The sequence below is a fragment of the Hevea brasiliensis genome, chromosome 10, assembly GCF_030052815.1.
Source record: "Hevea brasiliensis isolate MT/VB/25A 57/8 chromosome 10, ASM3005281v1, whole genome shotgun sequence".
Taxonomy (NCBI): domain Eukaryota; kingdom Viridiplantae; phylum Streptophyta; class Magnoliopsida; order Malpighiales; family Euphorbiaceae; genus Hevea; species Hevea brasiliensis.
Genome location: NC_079502.1, coordinates 96362992 through 96387924, shown reverse-complemented (window position 1 = coordinate 96387924; position 24933 = coordinate 96362992). Strand labels below are relative to the sequence as shown.

Below are 24933 nucleotides of genomic sequence, written 5' to 3'. Positions count from 1 at the left end.
AAATGCATACCCCTTCTCAGAGATTTGGGGGAAAGAAGTTCCTTCTTATCTAAATGGGGCAAGCGAAGCCGCTAGACAATAATTTTCAAGGTTGAACTCTAGAAAAAGAAGAAAACGAAAGAGAGAACGTTTTCTTAGAAGCTTGACAACGTTGTTCTACCACGGTGACAAAATTGGATCTTGACAAATCTTGGCTACATTTGTTAAATGGAAGATTTTGTTCATACAATAGCAAGTGTTTGCTTTTCAAAGGGGCTATTAAAAAGCTAGTAATGCACTCAATTAAGCAAAGTACATAAATCCAATTAGAGTTAACATCGTTTGCAATTGCAAGAAATCGAACCTTTTTGACTTTAAAAACTAACATGTTCAATCGTAAAAAGTAAAAAATTTGGTAGGCTGGCCAACAATTTCATGATTTGCCAAGATATGGCAATTGGAAAGTGCTTAATTTTGCAATTTATATTTACTTATAAAGAATTAATTCGTATCAAGACTAGAAAGCAAATAATATAGAAGAGAAGATGGTATGTATGAAGGTACAGGACAAGGGTGGAGGGACGGCCACCAACTCCCACTTGCTTCCCAACAAGAGAAGAGAACGAGGAAATTGGGTCATGGATATTATTTTATTATTATTTGGACTTGACAGTCATAGGTGTAGCCACTATTTATCTTCCTCTCCAACTAGTCTCCTTTTGTCCTTTGGGATGTCTGAGATTGAGAGAAAATTTTGCACTTTTTGCACATTTTGACATTTAGAGTGTAGTCTTTAGTCGCATTACTTTGTAAACTTTCTTCTTTAATTAAAGCCCACGAGCTGTTTTTGCATCTTTTAATGCAAAAAAGTTCCTCCTTTACAAAAGCTTACTGATATATATAGAGAGTGACTAAGGTGTAAGGGAGTCCCTTTGAAGAGAAGATTCATTGGTCAAAAGCCCAAAGGTCTTATCTTTACTTGCCCATATATGTAACACGGTAACACCCTTTCAGTCTCTGCTATGTTCAGACTCTGTTAGCTGCAAATGATGACTTCGTGGTTACTTCCTGGAACCTCTTGTTTACTCAAGTGCATTGAGAGAAGTGGAGTTTTTGGAGTTTAATTGGTGCTTCCTGTGAACCCATTTGGTTCTTTTTTTTTTTTTGGTCTACTCTGGTTCATTTCATCTCTCAAGGAACCCATCTGGTTAATCATTTTTTTTTTTTTTGCTGAGTGTAATGGTTGCTGTTTTTAGCTCTGTTTTATTTTCTTTTCTCTTTCTTTGCATCTGGGAAATTTTGTTTTGTTTTACTGAAATTGTTGCTTCTTGGGATGTGTTTTCAGAGATGCGGTTTGAAGGGGGTGGAGACAGAAAAATGTTGGGACAGATAGTGACAACTGCACACAAGCGTTCAAAGAGGTAGCTGTTAAATCTTTTGTTAGTTTGCAATTATTGTTCTTCTTTTGCATATTTCAGTTCACTTGTGGTGTTTAATTGATGGTATCCTCTAACTGGAATTTTTTCTGTTCCGGGAGTATTGATTAACATGGAAACTTGTGCATTCACAGCTACACAGGCTTGGTTTTACAAGTAGCTATAATGCAAGTACAATTGTATAAACATTTTGGATTTAGCCTCCTGGTTGTGGCACTGGGTCACTACTTACCAACTAGAGAGAGCCATGAATGATTTGATTTATGGTCCTGATGAAATTAAGAGCTTCAAGAAAGAGGGACAATGGGGTGTTTTTTTAAGTTGTCAGGAACCTCTTCAAAATGGGGTTTAAGGCAGGAAATCTTCAGTGTTCTCAGTTTATAATATAGGGGAACTTTTTTGTGTTTCTTGAAACTTTCCCCTTGTTTTTCCCTGATCTGCCAGCAATGACTAAAGTCGTGTTGAAAGTAACGGGAGATTTTTTTACGATGAGGCTTGGGAAAATAATTGCTAAGTGCACCTCCAATAAACGGTAGCAGCAGATATATGTGCTCATCTTTTCCTTTCTGATGAGAAAAAAAAAAAAGAAGTGTCAACAAAAATGTTTTTGATTTTGTTCAAATTGTCAATGAAGTGGCCAAGAATTTTAGTTGCAGAATGTCAATCTTCTCTTCTGCAATCCATAGCCTCTTCATCTAAGATTTTGCTGTTTTTCCATTGTCAGCTTCCCAGATAAGAAAAGATTCGAGGAAGATGGAGTAGATAAATCCTTTGAAGCATCACACCGCGTAAAGCTGGTAAGATGGCTGCCTTTTTCCTTTAAAAAAAGTATTGATTTCTAAATGAAGTTTAGAGAACTAGCACCAGAAATATCTCATTATCTTATCTATTGTTTTTCTTTCTTCTTTCCCATGTTATATAAAGACCATGAGCCCCAAGCCGGCCAGACATTACTGTATGATGACATCTTTTTCTTCTTATTATCATTATTATATTCCAACTCCTCTTTCTATTAATCTATCTGTTTGCTTAGGGAGGGTGGGTAAAGTTGTTAATATTAAGCTGAATTTCTTAGAATCAAATCTCCCATATGGCCCTAAATAGAGTTGAATGGAATAAATTATTCTTTTGAGTTCAATAGAAAAATAATTCATGTAATTAATCCCCAGAAATTGAATCTATTTCTTTACTCCTTGCCAGATCAACTAATTCGCTCGGTCAACATTCATCCAAAATGAATGTTCTCCTGTGACATAATCTTACAATTAATTCCTTGTTATATGACTTTTGGGTATGATTTAATAACAGGATATGGGGCACTTGAAGAACTCTGTCAAAACCAAGAAGAAACAATACCCTAAGACCGAAGTGCAGGTTTCTCTGAAGGAAGAGGTGTGGAACCAAACTTCTTTATCTTTAAAACCATGTGCCATTTAGGTGTTGCTCACTTCAAATATTTGTATTAACCACACCTTGGATCTAATCTCTTGTATGCAGATTCTACAGCTTGAGAAAAGATTACAAGATCAGTTTGAGGTCCGTCGCGTGCTAGAAAAAGCACTTGGTTATAGGACTTCCTCCCATGATAATGCTCCAGAAATGTCAATGCCCAAGGTAACTCAATCCCATTTTTATTAAGTAGAATTAGAAACAGTTTCTTGCAGACTTAAACTTCATTCTTATTAAATTCTCTAAATTGACTAATGCGGCACTAGAGGCTTTTGACTTGCTAGCACCCAACATTACTTTGGGGATAGGGTTATAAATTGGAATTGTTTCTTTTGCTTTTTATTCCATGAGGATAATGGGAACTGTAATCAGTAAAGGTTTCTGATTTCCTCCATGCCATTTTTTTTCCAGCCAGCCACAGAATTAATAAAGGAAATCGCAGTGTTAGAGTTGGAAGTTGTATATTTGGAGCAATATCTTCTTTCCTTGTACCGGAAAGCTTTTGATCAACAAATATCCCCAGTTTCTTCATCTGGCAAGCACGAAAGATCAAAATCACCTCTGACAACACCAAGAGGGAGATTCTTGGATGTTTCCAGACTTGAACCAATGTCGAAGAGAGAAACTTTGGCTGTTCAATCTGGTTGTTGGTCACATGACAACCCATGGAAGGAATCCAGTGGTATTGGAGGAGAAGAAAATCTATTAGATTCTGGTGTTCATCGCTGTCACTCTTCATTATCACAACGTTCAACATTTCCAAATAGAGCTACTCCAGAAGAGTCTTTAGGAAGAGCTGTACGTGCCTGCCATTCCCAGCCATTGTCCATGATGGAGGTAATTTAGTATCAAATTTATTAATGTCTCCATTTTTCTTTTGGCTCCCTACAATTTCCAAAGACCTTGGACCCAAATCATGGCATGATTTTAATTTACTAGTCCTTCCCAGAATTAAAAGGAAGAGAATATTGTGTGCTCAGCCATTCTTTCTTCTTTTTCTTCTTGGAGATCTGCTCCCTGTCACTGGCAATCTGCTTCCATGTAAAAGAATAATGATAATAATAATAGTAATAGTAATAACAACAACAATAACAACAACTTAGGGGAAATTAATGCGTTCATATGACAGCTTGGCACATGCTTAACTGGATTATAAATTGTGATGGCTTTTATGCAGTATGCTCAGAATGCAACAAATATAATCAGTTTGGCTGAGCATCTTGGAACACGCATTTCTGATCATGTTCCGGAGACACCTAACAAGCTTTCTGAGGATATGATCAAGTGCATGTCTGCTATATATTGCAAACTTTCAGACTCACCTTTGACACATAATGGCCTTTCATCTCCCAATTCATCTTTGTCGTCAGTGAGCGCATTTTCCCCTCAGGATCAATGTGATGTGTGGAGTCCAGGGTTCAGGAATAATTCATCATTTGATGTACGGCTGGATAACCCTTTCCTTGTTGAAGGACTGAAAGAATTTAGTGGACCATACAGTACAATGGTTGAAGTGCCATGGATTTATAGAGATAGTCAGAAGTTGGGAGATGTTGAATACTTGCTGCAAAATTTCAGGTGAGCTATTCTTTTGGTCTTTACCAGAAAACTTTATTTATAAAGTACTAAGTGAACATTTGTATTTTGTGCTAGTGTTGAAATTTGTTACATGCTTATTGATTTATTCTGTTGTAGATCACTTATCTGTCAATTGGAAGAGGTTGATCCTAGGAAGCTGAAACATGAGGAGAAGCTGGCTTTCTGGATCAACATACACAATGCATTAGTAATGCATGTAATGGTTCTCTTTAATAGAAATATTTTTGCTTAAAATGTTGACTCCTTTCTGCTGGACCTGGTTCTATTTCTGTTGTGAGTGAGAGTGTAACATAATCTTTGCTGTTTACCTATAGGCATATCTGGCTTATGGAATTCCGCAAAACAATGTGAAGAGACTTTTTGTGCTCTTGAAGGTAAGAAGACCCACATTTGACTTCTAGAAGGAGGAAATTGTGGTTCAATTCTCTTTTTCTTTTCCTTATATTTCCACTCTATGCAGGCTGCTTACAATGTTGGGGGTTATACAATCAGTGCAGACACAATACAGAATTCTATCCTTGGATGCCGGATGTCTCGTCCTGGACAGGTAGATCTCAAGTCTTGAATTTATCTTGAAAATTAAGATGCTATGCATGTAGAAATTATTTTATCTATGCATATAGTACATATTACTCGGAATAGTTCTCTGAGATCCAGTAATTCAATTGATTTCTGTCAGTTATGTGTGGAAAATTTCATCTAATTTAATGAGGTTTACTGAGCTTGCTTTTGATTGCAGTGGCTTCGACTATTGCTTCCATCAAGGTCAAAATTTAAGGCGGGAGACAAACGACAAGCATATGCAATTGAGGATCCAGAACCCCTTTTGCACTTCGCACTCTGTTCAGGAAGCCATTCTGATCCAGCGGTACTTCAACCTCAATCTTCTTTTTAATGTTTTTATTAAGATGAGAAGTACTTACAAATGTATTGAGGTGCATCATCTTGTTGTTCCCCAAATTTCCAGAAAGCTTGATTTACTTTTGATTACTTGATGTTGTTTTAGAGATATCAGTCGAAGAAAAGATGAAACTCCGGGGTTCACTCCTTCCTTAATAATTCCTGCCTCTAAAGTTAGACACATTTTCTATTTAGTTTATCTTTTTCAAACAGGGTTTATATAAATTTGTTATGTTATTTTCCAGTTGCGTGTCTACACACCAAAGAGAGTATTTCAAGAGCTTGAAGCTGCCAAAGAAGAGTATGTCCGAGCTACCTTTGGTGTACGCAAGGACCAGAAAATCCTACTTCCAAAGATTGTGGAATCCTTTGCAAAGGATTCAGGTTTGTGTCAGGCTGGCGTTATTGAAATGATCCAACAGAATTTGCCTGAATCTCTAAGGAAGTGTATTAAGAAAAGTCAGCTTGGAAAACCTCGTAAGAGCATTGAATGGATTCCCCATAACTTCACTTTTCGGTATCTGATATCTAAAGAGCTGGTAAGATAATCGCTTACTTGCATGCATCCAAAATTTTCACCACCAGTTCATTCACATTGTTCTCAAGGTTTTTTATATTTTGAGATTCTATACTTTCCCTTGTACAAAGTAGAAGATGAAATAAAAAAATTTGTTAGGATAGAACAGTGTGCTCTTTTATATTGTATAATGTGATTTCCAGTCTGCTATGCTGTATTGCGGAAGTATTCATGATTTTTGTAATGCTGGAAAAGAATGAAATTTTGTACCGAGCATTGTACATAGATTTGGCCAACTGTTCTTTTTTATTTTCCCCAACTAAACTCTATATTTGGCTCTATATAATTTGTGTATGCCAAAAACTGATTATAACACTAGAAAACCTGTTATGAATAGAAAATGTAAATAGAAAAATTACTCAAGAATACATTTTGCTCCTCCTTTACCACCTGAAGGGTCTATGTGATGATATGCCTCCAAATTACCCTTAATTGTCTACTCTCCAACCGAACCTCAACCTCTAACCAGCAATATCAATGCTCAGTTGTGCTCGTGAATGTATTAAATGCTGTAGGATGGCAGATGGGTGAGGTTTTTCATGCCTTGTCATGGAGGGCTCAAAAATTATTTGTTGGTTTTACATTATTCAATGTATAGGCTGCTTTGCATTAAGCTATTGGACCTAAAATATCCACATAAATATGACACATCAAGGTGCATTTCTTCAATAATTTAACCATTTCAGGTTCATATTTGTCGGTGGGTGGTGTCCATGGTTTTTTTTTTCTTTTTTTTTATAAAAAAAATATCTTCTCTCAAGAACAGATCTTTTCACAGAATTTGTCCTATATGGACCAATTGTGAAGTGGACCGTAGTTAATGAGACTCTGCATCCTGTCATCGTCTTCCCGTCAATATTGTCTATTTTGTTTCTACAGATTTCACCTCTGCAACAATATCTGGAAAAGGTTCTGGGTGAAAAAACTGAAGCAAAATTGTTAGCTGCTAGATGAGCACTTGGGAGAGGGGGAAAAAATGGCTTAAACCAAAGCAGAATTAACGATTAATTATAGTACAACTCTGGAGTGAACACAGAGCCGGATTCATTACCACTACCCAAGATTTCAGATCTCATTAGCATTTAAATCTCGAGAAACCCATTTCACACACAAAGCCTAAAGCTACATACAGCTTCTCTAATATGGGCTCTCCCCTACAATGTTCCCAGGAGGATTATAGAAACACACGGTTAAGCTAGCTTGCTCCTTTACACAAGAAGCTTGTGCACACCCCAACTCCAGGGACTTCTTCCACACTACCTGAGTGTAAACACCGCACTGGTGATTTGGTACACAGGAGTTGTCAGTATGGTTGTAGTAAATCTTCTCTTCCACCCAGTTATCAACAACCATGCGAGGAGTCACAGCCATTCCACTGGCCCATAGTTGGTTTCCACCGTAAACGCTATTGCTGAGGTTTGCAAATTGACAACCCATTTTGTTTCTTTGGTACCTGACTAGTCTGCTAGTAGCGTTGGCTAGCATCTCGCTCCATTTGAGAGGGCCAACCCCGACTGCGGCTCTTGCCTGGTTGTGTGCTTCTAGGAAGTCTCTGGCTGCGGTTGGCATGGGGCTGGGGATGGGGCTTGATGGCTGTGCTGCACCCTGGAATATGGATAGAGCAACTAGAAGAGGAAGAAGAAGCAAAGCAGGGTCCATTTCTTTGACTCTTGATTTCTGAAAGTGAAACAAATTAGACTTGTAGTTGACAGGCCATTCATTTATAGGCAGGCTCCAACATAGAGAATTATTGGGTACATTCAATTTAGAAATGGTGACATAATGTGCTGAATTAGCAGTAATAAAACCATTTAACTTTGGAATCTGAGCTTAAAGGGCAATAATCATAACCCACTAATCAATAAAAAAGAAAATTTACTTAAACTTAATTCATCTTAAAATTAAAATACAAAGTCATAATTTGTGGCTGAGAGGGACATTAAATTAGTCCCAAGTCTATGTAAAACTAAGGGCTTAGAGACAGGTTGGAATGAAACCAAGGGTATGGTCGGAAAGTGCCACCCAAAAGGAGGTCGTGAATTGTGATATGTATGGGTATTAAAGTTGTTTACAGGGCAAATACAGCAAGATCTGGTGGGCTGATTAATGAAAGTCCTGGGACGAAGGGTGCACGTGAGTTAGTTGACTTTGATTTGATCTGTAGTGCAAAGTCCACGTGTGTGATACGTGCGTGCATTATCAGAAGATGAAATCTTGGCAGGCGTGCCACTAATCATTTTTTGGCCACAGCGAAGCCTAGGTAATTAATTTTTCACTATATGATGGTGTCACTTATTCAGGTTTAATGGTTTCAGGACAAATTAACTTCTGATGAAGCGCGTGAACTCACATATTCACCCGTGTCAATTAAAATGATGATTAAATTTACAAGCAATGTTTGGGGAAAAATGAAATTCTTCACATTGGGCTTTATAAGACAAAATTTTCATTCAGTCCTTCAAGTTAAGCCCAACATAGGAATGTAAATGAATCAAACTGCTCGTGAACTATTTGAGATTTGGCTTGATAAAAGCTCGGCTCGATTTCTAAATGAATTAAACTCGAGCTAAAATTTTAAGTTCTTTTAATAAACGAGCCAAACTCGAGTTCGAGGTCGGCTCATTTATAAGTTTACGAATTAACTCATTGAACAAGTTTATGAGCAAGCTCGTTTACAAAAATATTTATATTAATTATTATAATTTTATAATATTATAAATATATTTATTTTGTTTATAATTATTTTTAAAATAATATATTCTTTAAAAATATGATATAAACAATGTATAAAATATATTTATAATTATACAGTTATTTATGTTTTAGATTTATTTTTTTTTAAATAAGTTAATTTTTACATGAGAATAAATTTAGAATATTAGATAATAAATACATAAATATTATTGTGAACTATTTAATCTATATTAAACTACTAAAGAAATTAAAATGACATACTTTTAGTGTTAGTGTGATTTGAAACATGAAGCATATCTCTCCCATTCTCTTTCTTCTTTATTAAAATTTTAAACTTTTAAAAGATTAAATTTTAAAATTAATATTAATATATCTAATAATTATTATTATTTTCTTTTTATATGTAGTCTCACTTCCAATTTCTTTATTAATTTTCTTTTATGTGAACTTTAAAATTTTCAAAGATTAATATTCAATTTTAATACTAAATTATTTATTCATTATTATTATTATTCTCTCTCTCTAAGTACTTTCTCTTTATGCATTCTTTAAAAATTTCTCTCTCCTATATTTTTTTCTACTTAATATTATCCACTTATTCCCTAAAAATTAAATTATTAATATGTTAAATTTAAATTATAATACTATTGAGTTTAGTTAAGAACCATGAAATTATATTAGGAGTATGTGTATATATATATATATATATATATATATATATATATATATATATATATATATATATATATATATATATATATATATATTATGTAATTGAGTTTATTATAATTGTCATTAATATATTGACATCATATAATATATTGTATTTATATTACATAGTAATCTTTTTAATTAAATCATGACACTATTGAGTTTAGTTAGGTGTCATGAGATTAGATTGTGTGTGTATATATATATACATGTAATTGAGTTGATTATAATTATAATTAATATATTGATATCATATAATATCTTAAATTTGTATCACATGATAATCTTTTTAATTAAATCATAATATTATTAAATTTAGTTAAAAGTCATGAAATTAGATTAAGCATGCAGGTGTACAATGTAAATATAATTTTTAATTAAATTTAAACCTTAAAAATTTATAAATGTAATAATAAATATGATAAAATTTTAATTATATATTATATTGTACCATTAGACTTTTATTATAGTAAATTATTTATATAAAAATAAAAGTAAGTTAAAATTTTAAAATAAAGTTAATAAATTAAAAAAAAAGGGAGGGATTTTTTTTTTTTTTTTGAGGGGGGAGGGGTGTAGGTGTTTGAGTGGCTTCCCCTGAAAAAAAAAGGAAGCCCCTCACCCCAACTTAAATGCCTTATTTTGGTTGGCTAGCAAGCCGACGTGTGGGCTCAAATGGACTCTTTAGTTTTTTTTTTCAATTTTAAATTTATTTCAATTAAGATTAAATATATTTTAAGTATAATTAATTTAATTTTTAATTTACTTTTATTTAAATTAAATTTTATTTTAATATAATAATATTAACAAATTTGAGTCGAGCTCGAATTCAAGATTAAGTTTAATTTATAAATGAGTTGAGTTTGAGCTTGATTCGTTTATATTATAAATAAATTTGATATGAGCCGAGCTCGAATCAAGCTCGAGTTTAATATATATGTAACGAGCCGAATTTGAACTTGAATATTAAAGCTCGAATCGAGCTCGAGCCTGAAAAAAATATAATAAGTCGAGCTTGAACAATTCAAAGCTCAACTCGACTTGATTCGTTTATACCCCTAAGCCCAAGGATTTGAACTCTGCATGGTCAAAATTGGGCTCTAATCCATGGGCTCTTCAAACTCAACACATTAAAATCCAATGGACATGGCAAATGGCCTAAAAGACACTTGTGCATGTGAAATAGCAACAGGTGCATTTCCTTGCGCATAATCGTCTTCCAGACTTCCACATTTGGATGCCTATTAATTTCTCATCGGAATCCCACTGACATTCAGTCACCGGAAAATGAGCATTTTCACTAGAACACACTACTCAACGGTAACTTGCTAGCTTTGCCAAGGGAAGAGCTGGCCATGGCGGCTAGAGCACACAAGTCAGGAAGGGAGAGAGGCTTGTGGGCTTGGGAAAGTGGCAAAAGGAAGAAAATTTGACCCGGTTGCAAGTCTTCCTCACCTGATACCTCAGGAACGTACGTGCCAACGGACATCGACTCTGAGCTGCAGAGAAAGAAGTTTGGATTCTGGGTTTTGATGTAACTGGCTTTGGTTGGCTGTTTCAGCTCCAGCAGCTTCCCGTCGCAGTGGATTACCTTGATCGTCGATGGTGATGATGCGTGGTGTTTGGTGGTGTTTTGGCTTTGAGAAGAAGCACACGAGCCCATGTTTATTGTCTCCGTTAAAAGAGAATAGTACGTTAGCTATTGATGAACGGATTTTTTAGTTGATCTCACTAATTTAATCAAGAATTTATCAGGCTGTAACATTTTATAGTTGATCCTTTTCCTTCTTATTATTATCATTTTCCTTTTTCCACCTAACCCTTTTTTAATTATTATTATTATTAATCTAAGTCCACCTTTTTAATGAACTTTAAATAACAATAAGATTCATAATTCAAGCACTTAGGTCAAAAAGCTTTTGGTTGTATGCCACTGAAAGTGAAAGAAATCCCTCAATGTGAAGCTTCCTTGCAACATTGAAAGTTAAATCCATCTAGTTGTCAAATGGTTCGAATCATGGGAATAAAGTTTAAAATACGTGTTTTTTATTTTTTTAATTTAATTTAATTTAATGATTGAAAATATATTATTTTAAATTTAATTTTTATTTCTCTAATTTTTTTAATAAAAAAATTAAATATTTTTTTTCTAATCTCGTAATACTTAGGTAAATAATTTACTTAGGTAAATAATTTACTTAAAAATTACACCATAATATTAATTTATGACTATTAATCTTTAAACAATTAGCATGGAAAGATTAGCTCTTTAACAAATGAAATCATGAGTCGAATTACACCAGATATTATCTATGTAAATGATTTATTTTTAATTATATTAAAATAAATTTAATATGATGGCTAAAAGCTTACCTAACCCACAATATTATATTTTATAGTAATAAAAAAATTAAATTTACAATTTACACAAACCATATATCAATTTAATTAATGGAAAACTATGGCTTTTTCTTTATAATAAGTACTTTTCTCCTCTCAATAAAAGATATATAAAAACAAAATTAAAAAAAGCTGAATACATTATTCTATATTTTAACTTTATAAAAAAATATTATATTTTAAAATTTTAAAATATTCAATAGCCATAATATCAAATTTTATAAAGTAAAATTACGATATTATTAAAATTTATAAATTAAATAATATGAATTACAATTATATTAATATGAAATATGCTAATTAATATTTAAATAATATCTTAATTTTATTTTTATTAAAATTAAGATAAATCATAAAATTTTATATAAATTAAGATGTATCGTAAAATATTTTAAAAATTTATAGTGTTATAAAATTTTTTGATAAAATTTAAAAAAGAAATTATATATTTAATTAAAAAAAAAAAGAAAGAGGATATTGTCGGTTTCTGATCACACCTACAAGTCAGGACCAGTATCGTAGCACAATCATAACAGCCGTAGTCCACGAGGGCCATGCACAGCGTTGGCGGTGGGCCGCTAAACGTCAAAGCAAAGTCGGCTCTTTTAAGCAATTAAAATGCAGAGCGGTGGGCTCTTTTAAGCAGTTAATCAAATGATAAAAAAAACGTAGATAATAATGAGAAGAATATTAAATATTTTTTTTTCATGCTTGAATATGAAAACGTAAATTTATTTTATAAATAATAATTATAATTTTACTCTTAAATTTTTATAAAGTAAACAAAGAATTTTTCATTTATTTTCTTCCAAAAATTTTTTTCTCCAAAAAAATTTTTTTTTTCTCTCTATTCAAACACACCGACGATTTATGCATGGCAAGAAAGTTCAGGCAGAGCAAGTACCTACTTTTAAAATTGCTTGTTATGTGCAAACGAGAGGACCACATTTGCAGTGATAGTATAATTTCGAAGTATTATTTGACAAGGACAGCTTTCTTAGTGGTTCATGGAATAATAATAATAATATGAACCAACAAAGATTTTTCTGTCCATGAAAAGACACTGAATTTTTTTTTTTTTTTTTTAACTTTATCCAAAAGTTCACAAGTTTACTCTGTTTTTAAGTAATAGTGGTCACCACCTTCCTATTATAACTAAAGATTTGGGAGCATCAAATATATAGAAAATAATTAACAAGTTTGCTTACAAGAGAAGGATTCATAGAGAGTGATGCTTAAAAGATGTTTGATTTAATGATATTAGAATCGTCTTAATTTATAATTGAGTTTTTAAATTATATTTTTAATATTTTAACGATAATACTACACAGATTATAAAGTTACAGAGTGAATATATTTTATTATCAATAATGTGTGAATAATACTCAATGAAAACATAGAGCTTTATAGGTATCATAAAATGCCAATGGCTAGTGTCAATTATAAGTAGCACTTGCAAAGGTGAAAATGATGGAGGCATATGGTCATCAATCATGCATTATTTCTTTTAACATTCATATAGCAATTAGATTAGAACTAATTTGCAATGGAAGTAGCCTGGAATCTTCCCTATTCTCAAGTTATAAACACAGACAAAATAGCTTTAGTAGTGGAGCACATTAGGGACATATAAAACATTGAGACTTCTTACTAAAGTCCAAATTTTTTGTAACTTCAAGTATTCAACCATTAATGCATATATTTATACAATTCTAGTTGATTGTATTTTTATATATTATTTAATTATTTATATTTTATTATAAAAAAAATAAATCAAGTTTAACACTAACTCAAAAACTAACTCAAATGGAAAATATTATTATATATTATTTAATTATTTATATTTTATCAATAAAATATGGACTATCTATGACTATGACTAGAGGGAGAATATGGTGTTTATTCAAAGTTGAGTGGGGCAAAAGAATCTAATGCATTCTTGTATTTTGAAGGATTCCCTGCTGTATTTTTTCTTGGTTGGTACAAAACTGGCCTAAACTTTCTCTGTAACATGGAATTGCAACAAATCCACATTATTGAATTGAGAAAGGGTTAAATTTGTCGACCAACTTGCATTCAGAATCTATCGTTTTCAATCATTATAAACAATTAATACAAGAGAAATAAAGCAGGAATGAAATCAATTATTAAAAATAAATAGAGTACAGTAGTGCACTTTACTTTTAACATTATCAAATGGTTGGTATACACTATAAAATATATTACAGCAGATATGTAAATCTAAAATATATACATAATTATATAATTACATAATATAAAAAAATTACATAAGTTTACGTGGTTTGATCATAAAATTTATGTTCATAGGTAAGACGAAAAAGAAAATTTACTATGATGCGAAAAAATAAGATACAATCACTCGAAATTTTCAAATTTTAATTTTAGTATGTTTATTAAATATCTCATAGATCTCCCATAAATAGTACAATATTACAATATCTATATTTAGTTCATGCCCTCCGCTAACAGTACAAATTTCACTTTTTATTTCAATTAGATCATATTAAAATTTTTAGGTCGGATCATAATTTAAGTCACATGAAAATAATAAAATAATTAGTAAATGATACTATTGCTAAGAAGAGATTACTCATAATTAACGAAAAGAGGTAATTTTGGTTTGATTTATCATACTAATTCATGTAAAACGAGTAGTAATTTTTTAATATATATATATAAATTTATAAACTTATTGTCACCTGCATGTTCTCTATAAAGAAACACCCCCACATCCCCATTAAAAAAACTATATATTACCTCTATTTTTATATATATATATATATATATAATTTTCTTGTTCAACCTTCAAGTTGCAGAATAATGATGGTTGGAAATAAACATGGATATTGTCCAATAAGAAACGACATATTCTGATAAATACCAATAAAATTAAATGAAAATGTCTTCGAATTTATCCCCCACTTGTTTTATCACATGATATGGTGAAATTAAAATAAAAAGAAACGTGCCCCTCCTTTCTCATTTCTATATATATATACATTGGATTCTCCTATATACCTAGCTGGCTCTCATGATTGGTATATGGGTCTCTCATTATTCTTTTGTTTTACCTCTGCAAATCCACAATAAAGCTCTAGGGCTAAGGTGCCCATATAATTCCATATATGCACGTAATTTCTTCAAGTTTTGATGTGGTTTCCTAAAAGTTTGTATATGGAAAAGATTTTTCTTCTTAACAAGTTATTTTTTTTAAGTTTTTCAAAATTTTTACAATACATGAGATCCATACGACTGGTCATATTATATAGTAGTGAGTGTTAAACAATGAATGAGCTGTATGTGTCTAAGATGAGAGTTGCGGAGATGAGAATGTTAAGGTGGATGAGTGACCATACTAAACTAGATAAAGTTCGTAATGAGAGTATTAGAGAAAAAGTAGGAGTGGTGCCAATTGAGAATAAATTGAAAAAATGAAGATTAAGATGATTTGATAATGTGAAGCGTAGACATACGGAAGCTTCAGATAGACAAGTAGAGTATATTGGGTTAAATGATAGAAATAAAAGAAGGAGTAGACATAAATTGACTTATAGAATAGTAATACAACATGACCTAGAAGCATTACATATTTACGAGGATTTAATAAAAAATTATTTAAAGTAGAGAAAAAGAATTCATATAGTCGATCCCAATAAATTTTTGAGATAAAAATTTAATTGAGTTGAGTTAGTTGAGTTGAGTATGAGATCCATATATTTAACATGTGAATTCTACTATTAAATTATAATTGTATTACTGAAAATTGAAATTTTAGTCTTCAACCTTAATAGTTATCGGTATTAAATTTAATATTAACTATTAATTATTAATAATTAATTACAATCACTAAATTAAATAAATCCTTAATTAGTTTATTAAAAAATAATTTGATATAGAATTTTATTTATCAAATTAGATTTTTCATTTATTTTTTTTATAAACTATTGAACTATTAATTAGGCAGCTCAATGATTAAAGTAGATTTTATTGTTAGGTATTTTTGTGAAAAGGGAAGGTATGTGTTTTAAGGATTGATGTGTGATCGCCAGTGGCTTGACCAACAGCTGTGTGAATACAAGCACTTCACCTTTACCTACGTATGCAAAATTCCATTTGACAATGACAGCACCCTCACCTCTCTCTGTCCGTCCCCTTCTCTTCAAAACCAAACAGAAAGTGGCCCTAAACCCATTTGCAACTTCCAAAAAAAAAAAAAAAAACCTTTTTAAAAAAAAATTACCTTTTTTTTAAAAAAAATTAAGACTTAATAATTTTAGAGAAATTTTTAATATTATTAAAATAAAAACTTATTGGTAATATAAAAAAATTATTAATTAATGACTAATTATAAAATTTTCTCAACTCTCTTTATCAAATGTTACTGTTACGTATAAGACATAGAAACAAATTTCCAAGAATTTGACAAAAAATTGCCATTAAAACTCGGAAGTGGAAGTTTTGGCTCCCTCTTCTTATAAAAACAAATAACTTACTTCCAATGCTCATTATTTTGCTTTTATCTTATTCTCTTCTCTGTTTTTTTAATGGTTTATATTGCTCTCTCTTTATCCTTAAAAATAATAATTTAATTAGTTTTTTCTTATCCCTTTTCAGCCTTTAATTCACTCACTTAGGTGGCCACCGGCCGGCCGGCCGGCCTGATTCAAGGGTTGAAATGGAATTTTAAGGTCCATCTCAACTCTACTTGAGGATAACTTAGCAGGTTAATGTTCTTCCAGATTTTTTTGAGTTATTACACTTAGATCATTACCTTATAAAGAAATGATGTTGTGATTCTACAAACAATTTATAATCTATTTGATATTGAGTTTGAAAAATTAAAATTATTTTTTTAATAAAAGTATCATTTTAAATGTTGTTAAAAAAAATAATTTTAAAAAAATTATTTTAATATTATTATGATTAAAATTAATTAAATTAAATTTTTAATTATTTTTTTAATACTCTTTAATTAATATATTTTAAAAAATAATTTTTTTAACAGTATTTTCAACAATAATACCAAACAGGCCTTTAACACAATAATAAACATTTGATGCTATAATTAGTGTCAGAGTTAAAGTTAGAGGATAAAATTTTTAAATATACCAGAAATTGTCGGCATTGAACTACATGATCCTGCTCACGAAAAATTATTAGGTATACCCGGTGTACATGTACCATCTCTCACAATAACGTGAGACCCACTCTCTATATAACAGGGCTCATTTTTTTATGAGAGATGGAATACTATTTTTTAATATTCCCGATATATCTTAGCCCGTGCTCACACCACAAGTGACAAATTTTGCTGTATTATGCGAATCCAATTGCTATAAAATTGGAACTTCCTAGTAGCTCTCGTGCTGTTACATTTCTAATTCTGGCTCTTCCATATTTATAGAAATTAATTATTTCATATGATATGTGAAATAAATTAATAAAATACTATAATTTATCAAAAAATTTTATATGATTTTGACAGAATTATAGCTCATAATTGATATTTGTCTTGTTTAACAACAAATAAATTTTAGCATGCCCTTTAATTTCTTTTAAATTAAAAAAAAATTATAAGAAAAATAATGACTGTAATTATTTAAATATATCCCCATAGCTCATCAACTCATTTAGGGGTAAAATTGTAATACAATCCTTAAATGGGTGACAGCCAAAAGTAATGTACCAAACCAACTAATCACATCACCAAGAGCAAAGAGAGACGAGAGTTGACAGAGGACCTTCCAGAATGAACCCCTAATAATTACGATATTTACACTCATACCCCTCATGCATTTCCTAAACTACCCCTACTCAGGTATTGCACTTAACATTGCAGTAAACTTTGTCGTCCCACCACCTCTCCTCAACCGCCTGCCACTACTACCGCCTGCACCTGTTGCGGCGGAGACTGTCATTCTCCTACCAGATTTCCCATCACTCTCGCCAGAAAACACAAACGGCGACAACGACTTCCGGCGGCACCCACATTTGTCAGTCCCATTATTATTACTTTTCATCAAAGCTGAGCTAGCTTTGACAGCCAATGCAGCCATTTCCTCCGGCTGCAAAGGGTGTTTTAACCTACTCAAAGGCAAAGCGAAATAAAGCTGCCCAAGTTGGAGCTCTTCGTCGTCATTAATGGCGGAAACGACGTCGTCAAAGTCCATTTCATCTGCGTTACAGATGAAATAAGTGGGATTCTTTTGGAGAACATAAGAAACCTTAACAGGGTAGGAGAATTCTTCAAGCCTGCCATCTTGTAGAATGAGCTTTGCAGTAGCTACGTGGGTAGATTCACAGGAATTACAAATACCCATTTAGCTTAAAGATCAAAAACTGGGAGAAATTACAAGTTCTTAGTAAAAGAATGTGTGGAAAGTTTGCATCTTGAGAAGGTTGGAGAAAATGGAGGAGATGTATATATAGTGGCCGGAGAGAAATGGGCTCGTCATCTGTACCTGGTAGCCACGTAAGATTTGTCGCTTTATGGGATTGGGGTTGCGTTTCATCGATCAGTGGGCAGGGTTTGCCAGGCTGTAAGTTGTTGGAAACAGCTTGTATAATGTGCGTTGCATTTATGCCCTTTTAATTCTAAGCCCTCCAATTTAGCTTATTTTACATACTTAGGTTTTAGAGCTTTTAAGGCAAAATTAAAAAATATATATATATATACAAATTTTGTGATTTAATATTATTTTAAATTTAAACACATAATTTATTTCTTAATAAATAAATATAATTATATTTTAATTTATTAATAAAATGAAAATAAATTGTAAATTCAAATTTAAATTACATTTTTTTTTTATATTTTACCTTAAATTTTAACTCATTTCACAACAGTCAAATAATTTTGGTATACCCATAAACAACTCATCATTTACATTACCTTTCCTAATCATTTCAATCATTTGCATAATTCTATTTTTTAATAAAACTATCTAAGAAAACAGTCAGAATCAATATTTAGAAGGGTTTATTTTAATTTATAAGTTAATTTAATTATATATTTTATAATATTATTTTTATTTAATTTTTAAAATTTTATTATAAATCTCATTTAATATTTTTTAATTATTTTAATAATAAATATAATTATAAATTATTTTTACCTAAATACATTAATTATTTATCAATTAATTATAAATATTTTAATTAAATATATAATTATTTAAAATTTTAAATATTTATAAATTTAAATTAATTTTTAAATATTAACTGTTTATAAATAAATTTTTATAAGTTAAACAAAAAAAAACTCTTTTATTGCTAATTAAAATTTTAGTTGGTTGCTCAATATATTAATTAATGTTACCTTAAAATTAATAATGCTTAAAGGCTGTGTGGGTTAAAGGGTGGTGGTGTGATGCGAATGGATAACAAAGCATAGAGGAGCGTGTGCGTGAGCGAGTCGAGTGAGTGACGAGTCCGAAAAGGCATCACGTGAAATTTTGTGGGACAGTGTGAAAGGGGATTGGCTGCAACCTAATAAATTACCCACTCTCTTCCATCATCAACCTTCCTTCTTTGGTATCACATCATTTTAGGCGTTTTAAAGGTGTTCCATCGTATTTTTAAATTAATTAAAAAAAATTGTTAAAATGGAGTTCGTTATAAATTTAATTTTATTTTAAATATATTTTTGAATTTTAAATTTAAATTTCTTTTATAAAAAAATTAAAAAAAATAAAATCTTAAACTTGATATTTATTAAATGAGTGATATATATTTACTTGCTGAATCAAATTAGATTAGATTAAGTTTTCTTTATTATAAATATTATATTTATAAATTTAATTATGATTCTATTATATATTTGATTTATACTTATTAAATATTAATTGTTAAAAATTAATAATTGAAGAATTAAAGATAATGATTCAAAATCTTAAAAATTAATACTTAAAATTGTTAATTTTAAAGATATAATTATATTTTTAAATTGTTAATTTTTTAAAAACCTTATTATGATTATAAATTTAAAAACTAATCACAAAAGCAAAAAGACACTTATCAGGTGGATTTCAAATTCTCCTCTTATAGTTGGGTATTGTTTTGCATAGCTAGGGAATAAATTTTTAAATTTATTTAGTTTTTCTTGATATTTAAATTTAAAATTTATAATTTTAGAAGTAATTTTAAAACATATTTGATTTAATTTATAAAAATCAACTGATAGGCAGGCATCTAATACTTATAAGCTAATTTAAACTTATAACATTTAAAATTTTAAATAATTACTTGTTTAATTTATGTGCTTATAAATGATTGATAAGCAGTTGATATATTTGATAAAAAGTATTTTATAAATATATTTATTATTAAAATAACAAAAAAATATTAAAAGAGATTCATGATAAAATTTTAAAAATTAAATAAAAATAATATAGTAAAATACTTGATTAAACTAGTTTATAAGTACAGAACTAATAAGCATCAAAATTAAAAAGTTTAGTCTTCAATTTATTTATTTTTAATTTATAAATTGAACTTATAAATAATAAAATATTATTAAAAAAATAAATAAACAAATACCACCAAATAAAGCTGATGGCTATAATTTTGCTAATTATTAACATGCTTTTTGCCCCAACTTTTGTACTTTATAGTATGAGTTTGCATAATCTTTAGTAATAGATTTGGAATGTGAGTTTGGGTTAGTGTTATTTATTTATTTGATAGATTAGGTTATAGCCTTCCTTTGCATGTCTTGCTTTCCATTCACATTAGTTTTGTACACAGGGGAATCTAGCTACTTACAGAACTTACTTTTGTTTATGAGGATTTATTAGGTGCACCCAGTGTATACACACCTTCTCTTACAATCATGTGGGATCCACTTCTTATATAATAGGAATGATTCACTTTCTGTGAGAGAGGGAGTACTATTTTTTAGTGTATCGGATGTACCTAATAATTAGCCTTTGTTTAGCTAGCTTTAATTATTGTATTAATTAGTGCATAATTATGAAAATATTATGCTATCTCTTATCTTAATAGATTAATATTTTTGAATGAAAAAGTTAATGATAAACAATTTAAAAATTAATCAATAAGTGATTAAATTAGTGACATGAAATTATTTCCAGACAGATTTTATCCATAAAGTCAGATATTCAAATTTTGAAATCACTTTATTGAAAGAGTTTTATGTAAATAACACTTTCAGTCTGAGCGTGAGATATCACGTGATAATTGATCATTTTGAATGTTACATGCTCACCTTAATCATTAAATTAAATAAATCTTTAATAATATTAAACTTATAATTAATATTGTAAAACAAAATTGTAAATTCAAAATTTAATTTGAATTAAACGAATGAGATAAATATTTTATTAATGAGCTACATGTTAATAATATTATTGGGACATTGTATTTGATCATTTTGTTATAAAGTTGGGACCAGTAGAGGCAAGCTGTGAAGCATTCACCAAATAATGAAGTAAAACGTAAGAAAAGGTGAGTCAAAAATATTGAGGTGGCAATAAAGAAGAGAGCACGAGAGGTCAATTTTAGTAGTGTTGGAATCATCTTTAAATATGTGAAATTTAAAATAAAAATTTTATTATAACATTGTATATGTAAGGCAGATATAAAAAAAATATATATATTCTATATTTTTATAGAACTCTTCTTCCATGAATGAGATCTTCTCTCTTTGGATGAAAAAATAGAGAAGCAGAAGAGGGAAACATGGCGGGAAAGCACAGGTCATGGAGAGCTTCGAGGCAAGGAATACAAGAAAAACACGTGGAAGTAAAGCACCTTGGGAAAAGTTAAAAAAGCCAAACAAGCCGACAGAAGGTGGCGCAATGAGATCTGGTCTGTGACTGGGTCTGGTTCTGGTTCATCACTGTTCTTCCCCCTTATCCCGCCACCATATTCTGTTTTATGGCCACACCAAACACTAGCCACAAACAAAGCATGGCCTTCTTCTTCTTTCTCATCATTTTTGTTCTTTTGCTTGCTCTTGTTTCACTTGTGCTCCCAACAAGATTGTCTTTTTCATTTACTTGATTTGAATGAGAGTTAATTTCAGGGAATACTTTTTGTTTTTTAAGTAAAAGATATTTTTAATGCATTAATGTTGAAGCCCAAGTCAGAGGAAAAAGAGTACATATGCAATGTACATTTGTACTACAGGAATATGAAAATTTATAATGAGGGGCCACAGACAAGAGTGTGCTTGTGCAGTATGCAGGTTCTCTGAGCTCTGATTTGATATATTTTAAATCCTATTGCTTTGTGAGGGAGGAAGATCTGTAATTGGGGTTTTTTTTTTTTAATTAGTTAAATGTTTAGGTAATAATTGGATTAATAATTGAAGGAAAGAGGCTAATTAGAGTTCCCACCTCCTCAAACCTTTCTATGAAAGCTTCAATGGCCCTTTCCTTGCACCCCTCAAATCCATCCAAATTCCTAAAGCAAACAGTGATTCATGGGGTTCTTTAGCAAAAAGCTCTAACAGGAATAATACTTTATTATTATTTTATGCAACTTATTGTAATGGCATAAAATACCTTTTTCTTCTCTATGCAATATGCATGAACTCATAAAGTGAATACTTTTTTTTTTTTTTTAATATTCCCTTCTTTAACTTTCCATAGCTTAGCTACATTGGAATAGAAATATTGATTAGGTTTTAATACGCTTTAATTGTGATTTTTTCAACAATAATACTAAAACATAATTTAAAATATATATTATAAAATATAGAGTGATTGTCACATACGATCACTCAATTTTACTAATATTTTTATAAAAATAATTAAATTTTAATTTAATTTCGTAAAAGTTATTATTTATCAATTATTTTATAAATAAAATTATCTTATTTTTATTATTTTCTTTAAAAAAAGTATAAAAATGCATCCAGCTACTCTATTCATCGTCAAACCCCTCTATTTTTTCTGTTTTTTATTCACTAGTTAAGTAATTTTATTCGTAAAATAGTTAAAAGTTCAATAGATTAATTTGAAAACCTTTAATTTCATGTTACAATAAATTTTATAAAATCAAATTAAAATTTAATAAATTTTATGAAAAAAATTAAAATTCATCAACTTTTATAAAAATAATCATAAAATTAAATTACAACGTATAATAATTACGCATAAAATATATGCATTTAATCGACCTTCAATGTTATTATATCCCACTATGAGCTCAAAAAACACTTGTAAATATTTAAGAACATGTACAATGGTATGATAATTGTGCCAATAATTCAATTATCATGAATTTATCACTTGATTTTAACTCAATTTATGCAATAGGAAGGAAAAAATGCAATCAATTTAGTTGACACAGCCAACTATATATACATATATATATATCCCTTTGGAATGTCCAATGTGTGCAATGATTTTGTTCATAACAATAATTAATGTTTTCGAAGTTATTAGGAAGCGTGACATTCCAAGATACAATTGAAGAGAATTATAGACCAAACCTAGCTGGCAAAAGCAAATAGTAAAACCCACCAACTAGCATAAACACATTATAATTACAATTATATTTGTACATGTAATGTTTAACATAATCCTCATTAGAATCTAATTAATCTAAATAATTTCAATTAAATCTATTAGGTTCTTCTCAGTGGAGACAATATTTCTAATTGTATCTTTGACTCTCTATTCATGGATTCACATTGTAAAGTTTGCCTTTGTCATTACCAAGAAAGTTCCTCCAATTTTGCCCCTTTTTCTTAAAGCTATATTGCAAGTTAGGTTGTCATGACCAATGGCAATGGTTGCTCTCCCTCAATAATTCCTCTATGTTCAAGACTTGATTAATTATTTGCAAAAAAAATATTAAAAAATAATTGTGATATATATATATTGTTAAGGCGTTGATGATTTTCTCATACAATAGATAATGCAAAAAATAAAGCACAAGAATTTTGTCTTTTTATTAGGTTCATGTTTAATTAGATAAATCTTTGATGTTATTGAGTACATTTATACCTTGTGTAAATTAATTAATAAAACCATAAATTTAATCCTTATGCACACGCCATAACATTTTTTTTAATTTATTAGATATATGGTAACTACGATAACATAATTTTATGATTTTTAAATTAATCTGTTGACCTGTTAATTATTTTATAAATAAAATTATCTTATTTTATTAATTTATTAAAAAAATATATGATATATAAAACACATACAACTTTTGCTCTTATCATCAAACTCTTCTCCTTTTTTTTTCTTCTCTACCAACAATCGTTAACTAGATAATTTTATTTGTAAATAGTTAACAGGTTATCATGTTAATCTGAAAGTTTTTAATTTTCGATTATATAAAATTAAATTGAAGTTCAGTAAGTTTTATTAAAAAAAAATTAAAGTTTAATAATTTTTATAAAAACACTTATAAAATTGAGTGAGCACACGTGATAATTACCTATGAAATATAATAATACCATTTAAATCTAAAACAGTGGAGACATCTTGGGAATTCCATTTCTATTTCATTTAAATATATATTCTACATTATTTGAGTTAAATATTGATATTTAAGATTTATTTTTGACACTTGACACACTATTTTTGATACATTCATGAATTTATATTAAAGTTTGGCCTTTATTATGATCATGAATATTCTTTTCTTTCAAAATACACTAGGATTCATTATCATTATATCAAAGGATTATGATTTATTGGTAGGTGCTTGACTTGACTCTTTTTTGCTTTGTACATTCATCCTCTAAGCTAATTAGGAGCCAATTATTCATACCATAAAGTGTTCATGAACTAGTACATTATCTTTTTGCAACACCCACAAATCTAAACAAGAAAATCATATATTATTTTTATGTTTGGTGGATACATTTTTGGCTCTATCTATTTATGGTTTGACAAATGCCTTATCTAAGTTGAATAATTTTAAATATATATATATCATAATTCCTTATATATCTATCTATATGTACATGAAACCAATTTGAAAACTAGATCCCTATTGCTAGCTTTTTCTTGAGGATTAAGGGTTAATTTCCATCATAATCAACCATTAGTTGTCTAGCAACCATATCTCAATATTATTTGTTATTGTTATTTTGTTTTTCTTTAATAATTCAACCTTCAAAGTTCATTGCTTCATTTAGAAGTAAAGAATGTCCAAGGTAGAAAGATTTTAGTAGAAATAAAA

General features: G+C 29.9%; 4 protein-coding genes across 6 annotated transcripts; 1 reads left to right on the top strand and 3 right to left on the bottom strand.

Moving 5' to 3' along the window:
* Window positions 1-544: 544 nt before the first annotated feature.
* Window positions 545-6176, top strand: LOC110639471 (uncharacterized). Of its 3 annotated transcripts, XM_058128328.1 has the most exons (12): window positions 545-1106; window positions 1325-1400; window positions 2140-2212; window positions 2724-2807; window positions 2913-3029; window positions 3276-3701; window positions 4042-4442; window positions 4560-4659; window positions 4778-4837; window positions 4924-5010; window positions 5203-5331; window positions 5609-6176. In XM_058128328.1, the coding sequence occupies exons 2-12, from the start codon at window positions 1327-1329 to the stop codon at window positions 5909-5911; spliced, it is 1854 nt and encodes a 617-aa protein (XP_057984311.1). In that variant the 5' UTR covers window positions 545-1106; window positions 1325-1326; the 3' UTR covers window positions 5912-6176. The 3 variants fall into 3 exon arrangements, with proteins under 3 accessions (XP_057984311.1, XP_057984312.1, XP_057984313.1); XM_058128329.1 differs by lacking the exons at window positions 545-1106; window positions 1325-1400 and adding an exon at window positions 1484-1947; XM_058128330.1 differs by lacking the exons at window positions 545-1106; window positions 1325-1400 and adding an exon at window positions 1486-1963.
* Window positions 6177-6921: 745 nt separating this feature from the next.
* LOC110639472 (STS14 protein) lies at window positions 6922-7683 on the bottom strand. Its single transcript, XM_021790451.2, has one exon. It carries the CDS (start codon window positions 7597-7599, stop codon window positions 7078-7080), a length of 522 nt encoding a protein of 173 aa, XP_021646143.2. The 5' UTR covers window positions 7600-7683; the 3' UTR covers window positions 6922-7077.
* Window positions 7684-10645: 2962 nt separating this feature from the next.
* On the bottom strand, window positions 10646-11008 carry LOC131169427 (uncharacterized). Its single transcript, XM_058128654.1, has one exon. The coding sequence runs from the start codon at window positions 11006-11008 to the stop codon at window positions 10646-10648; it is 363 nt and encodes a 120-aa protein (XP_057984637.1).
* Window positions 11009-17337: 6329 nt separating this feature from the next.
* Window positions 17338-18205, bottom strand: LOC110653242 (uncharacterized). The gene has a single exon (XM_058128739.1). The coding sequence runs from the start codon at window positions 18084-18086 to the stop codon at window positions 17577-17579; it is 510 nt and encodes a 169-aa protein (XP_057984722.1). The 5' UTR covers window positions 18087-18205; the 3' UTR covers window positions 17338-17576.
* Between the last annotated feature and the right edge of the window lie 6728 nt (window positions 18206-24933).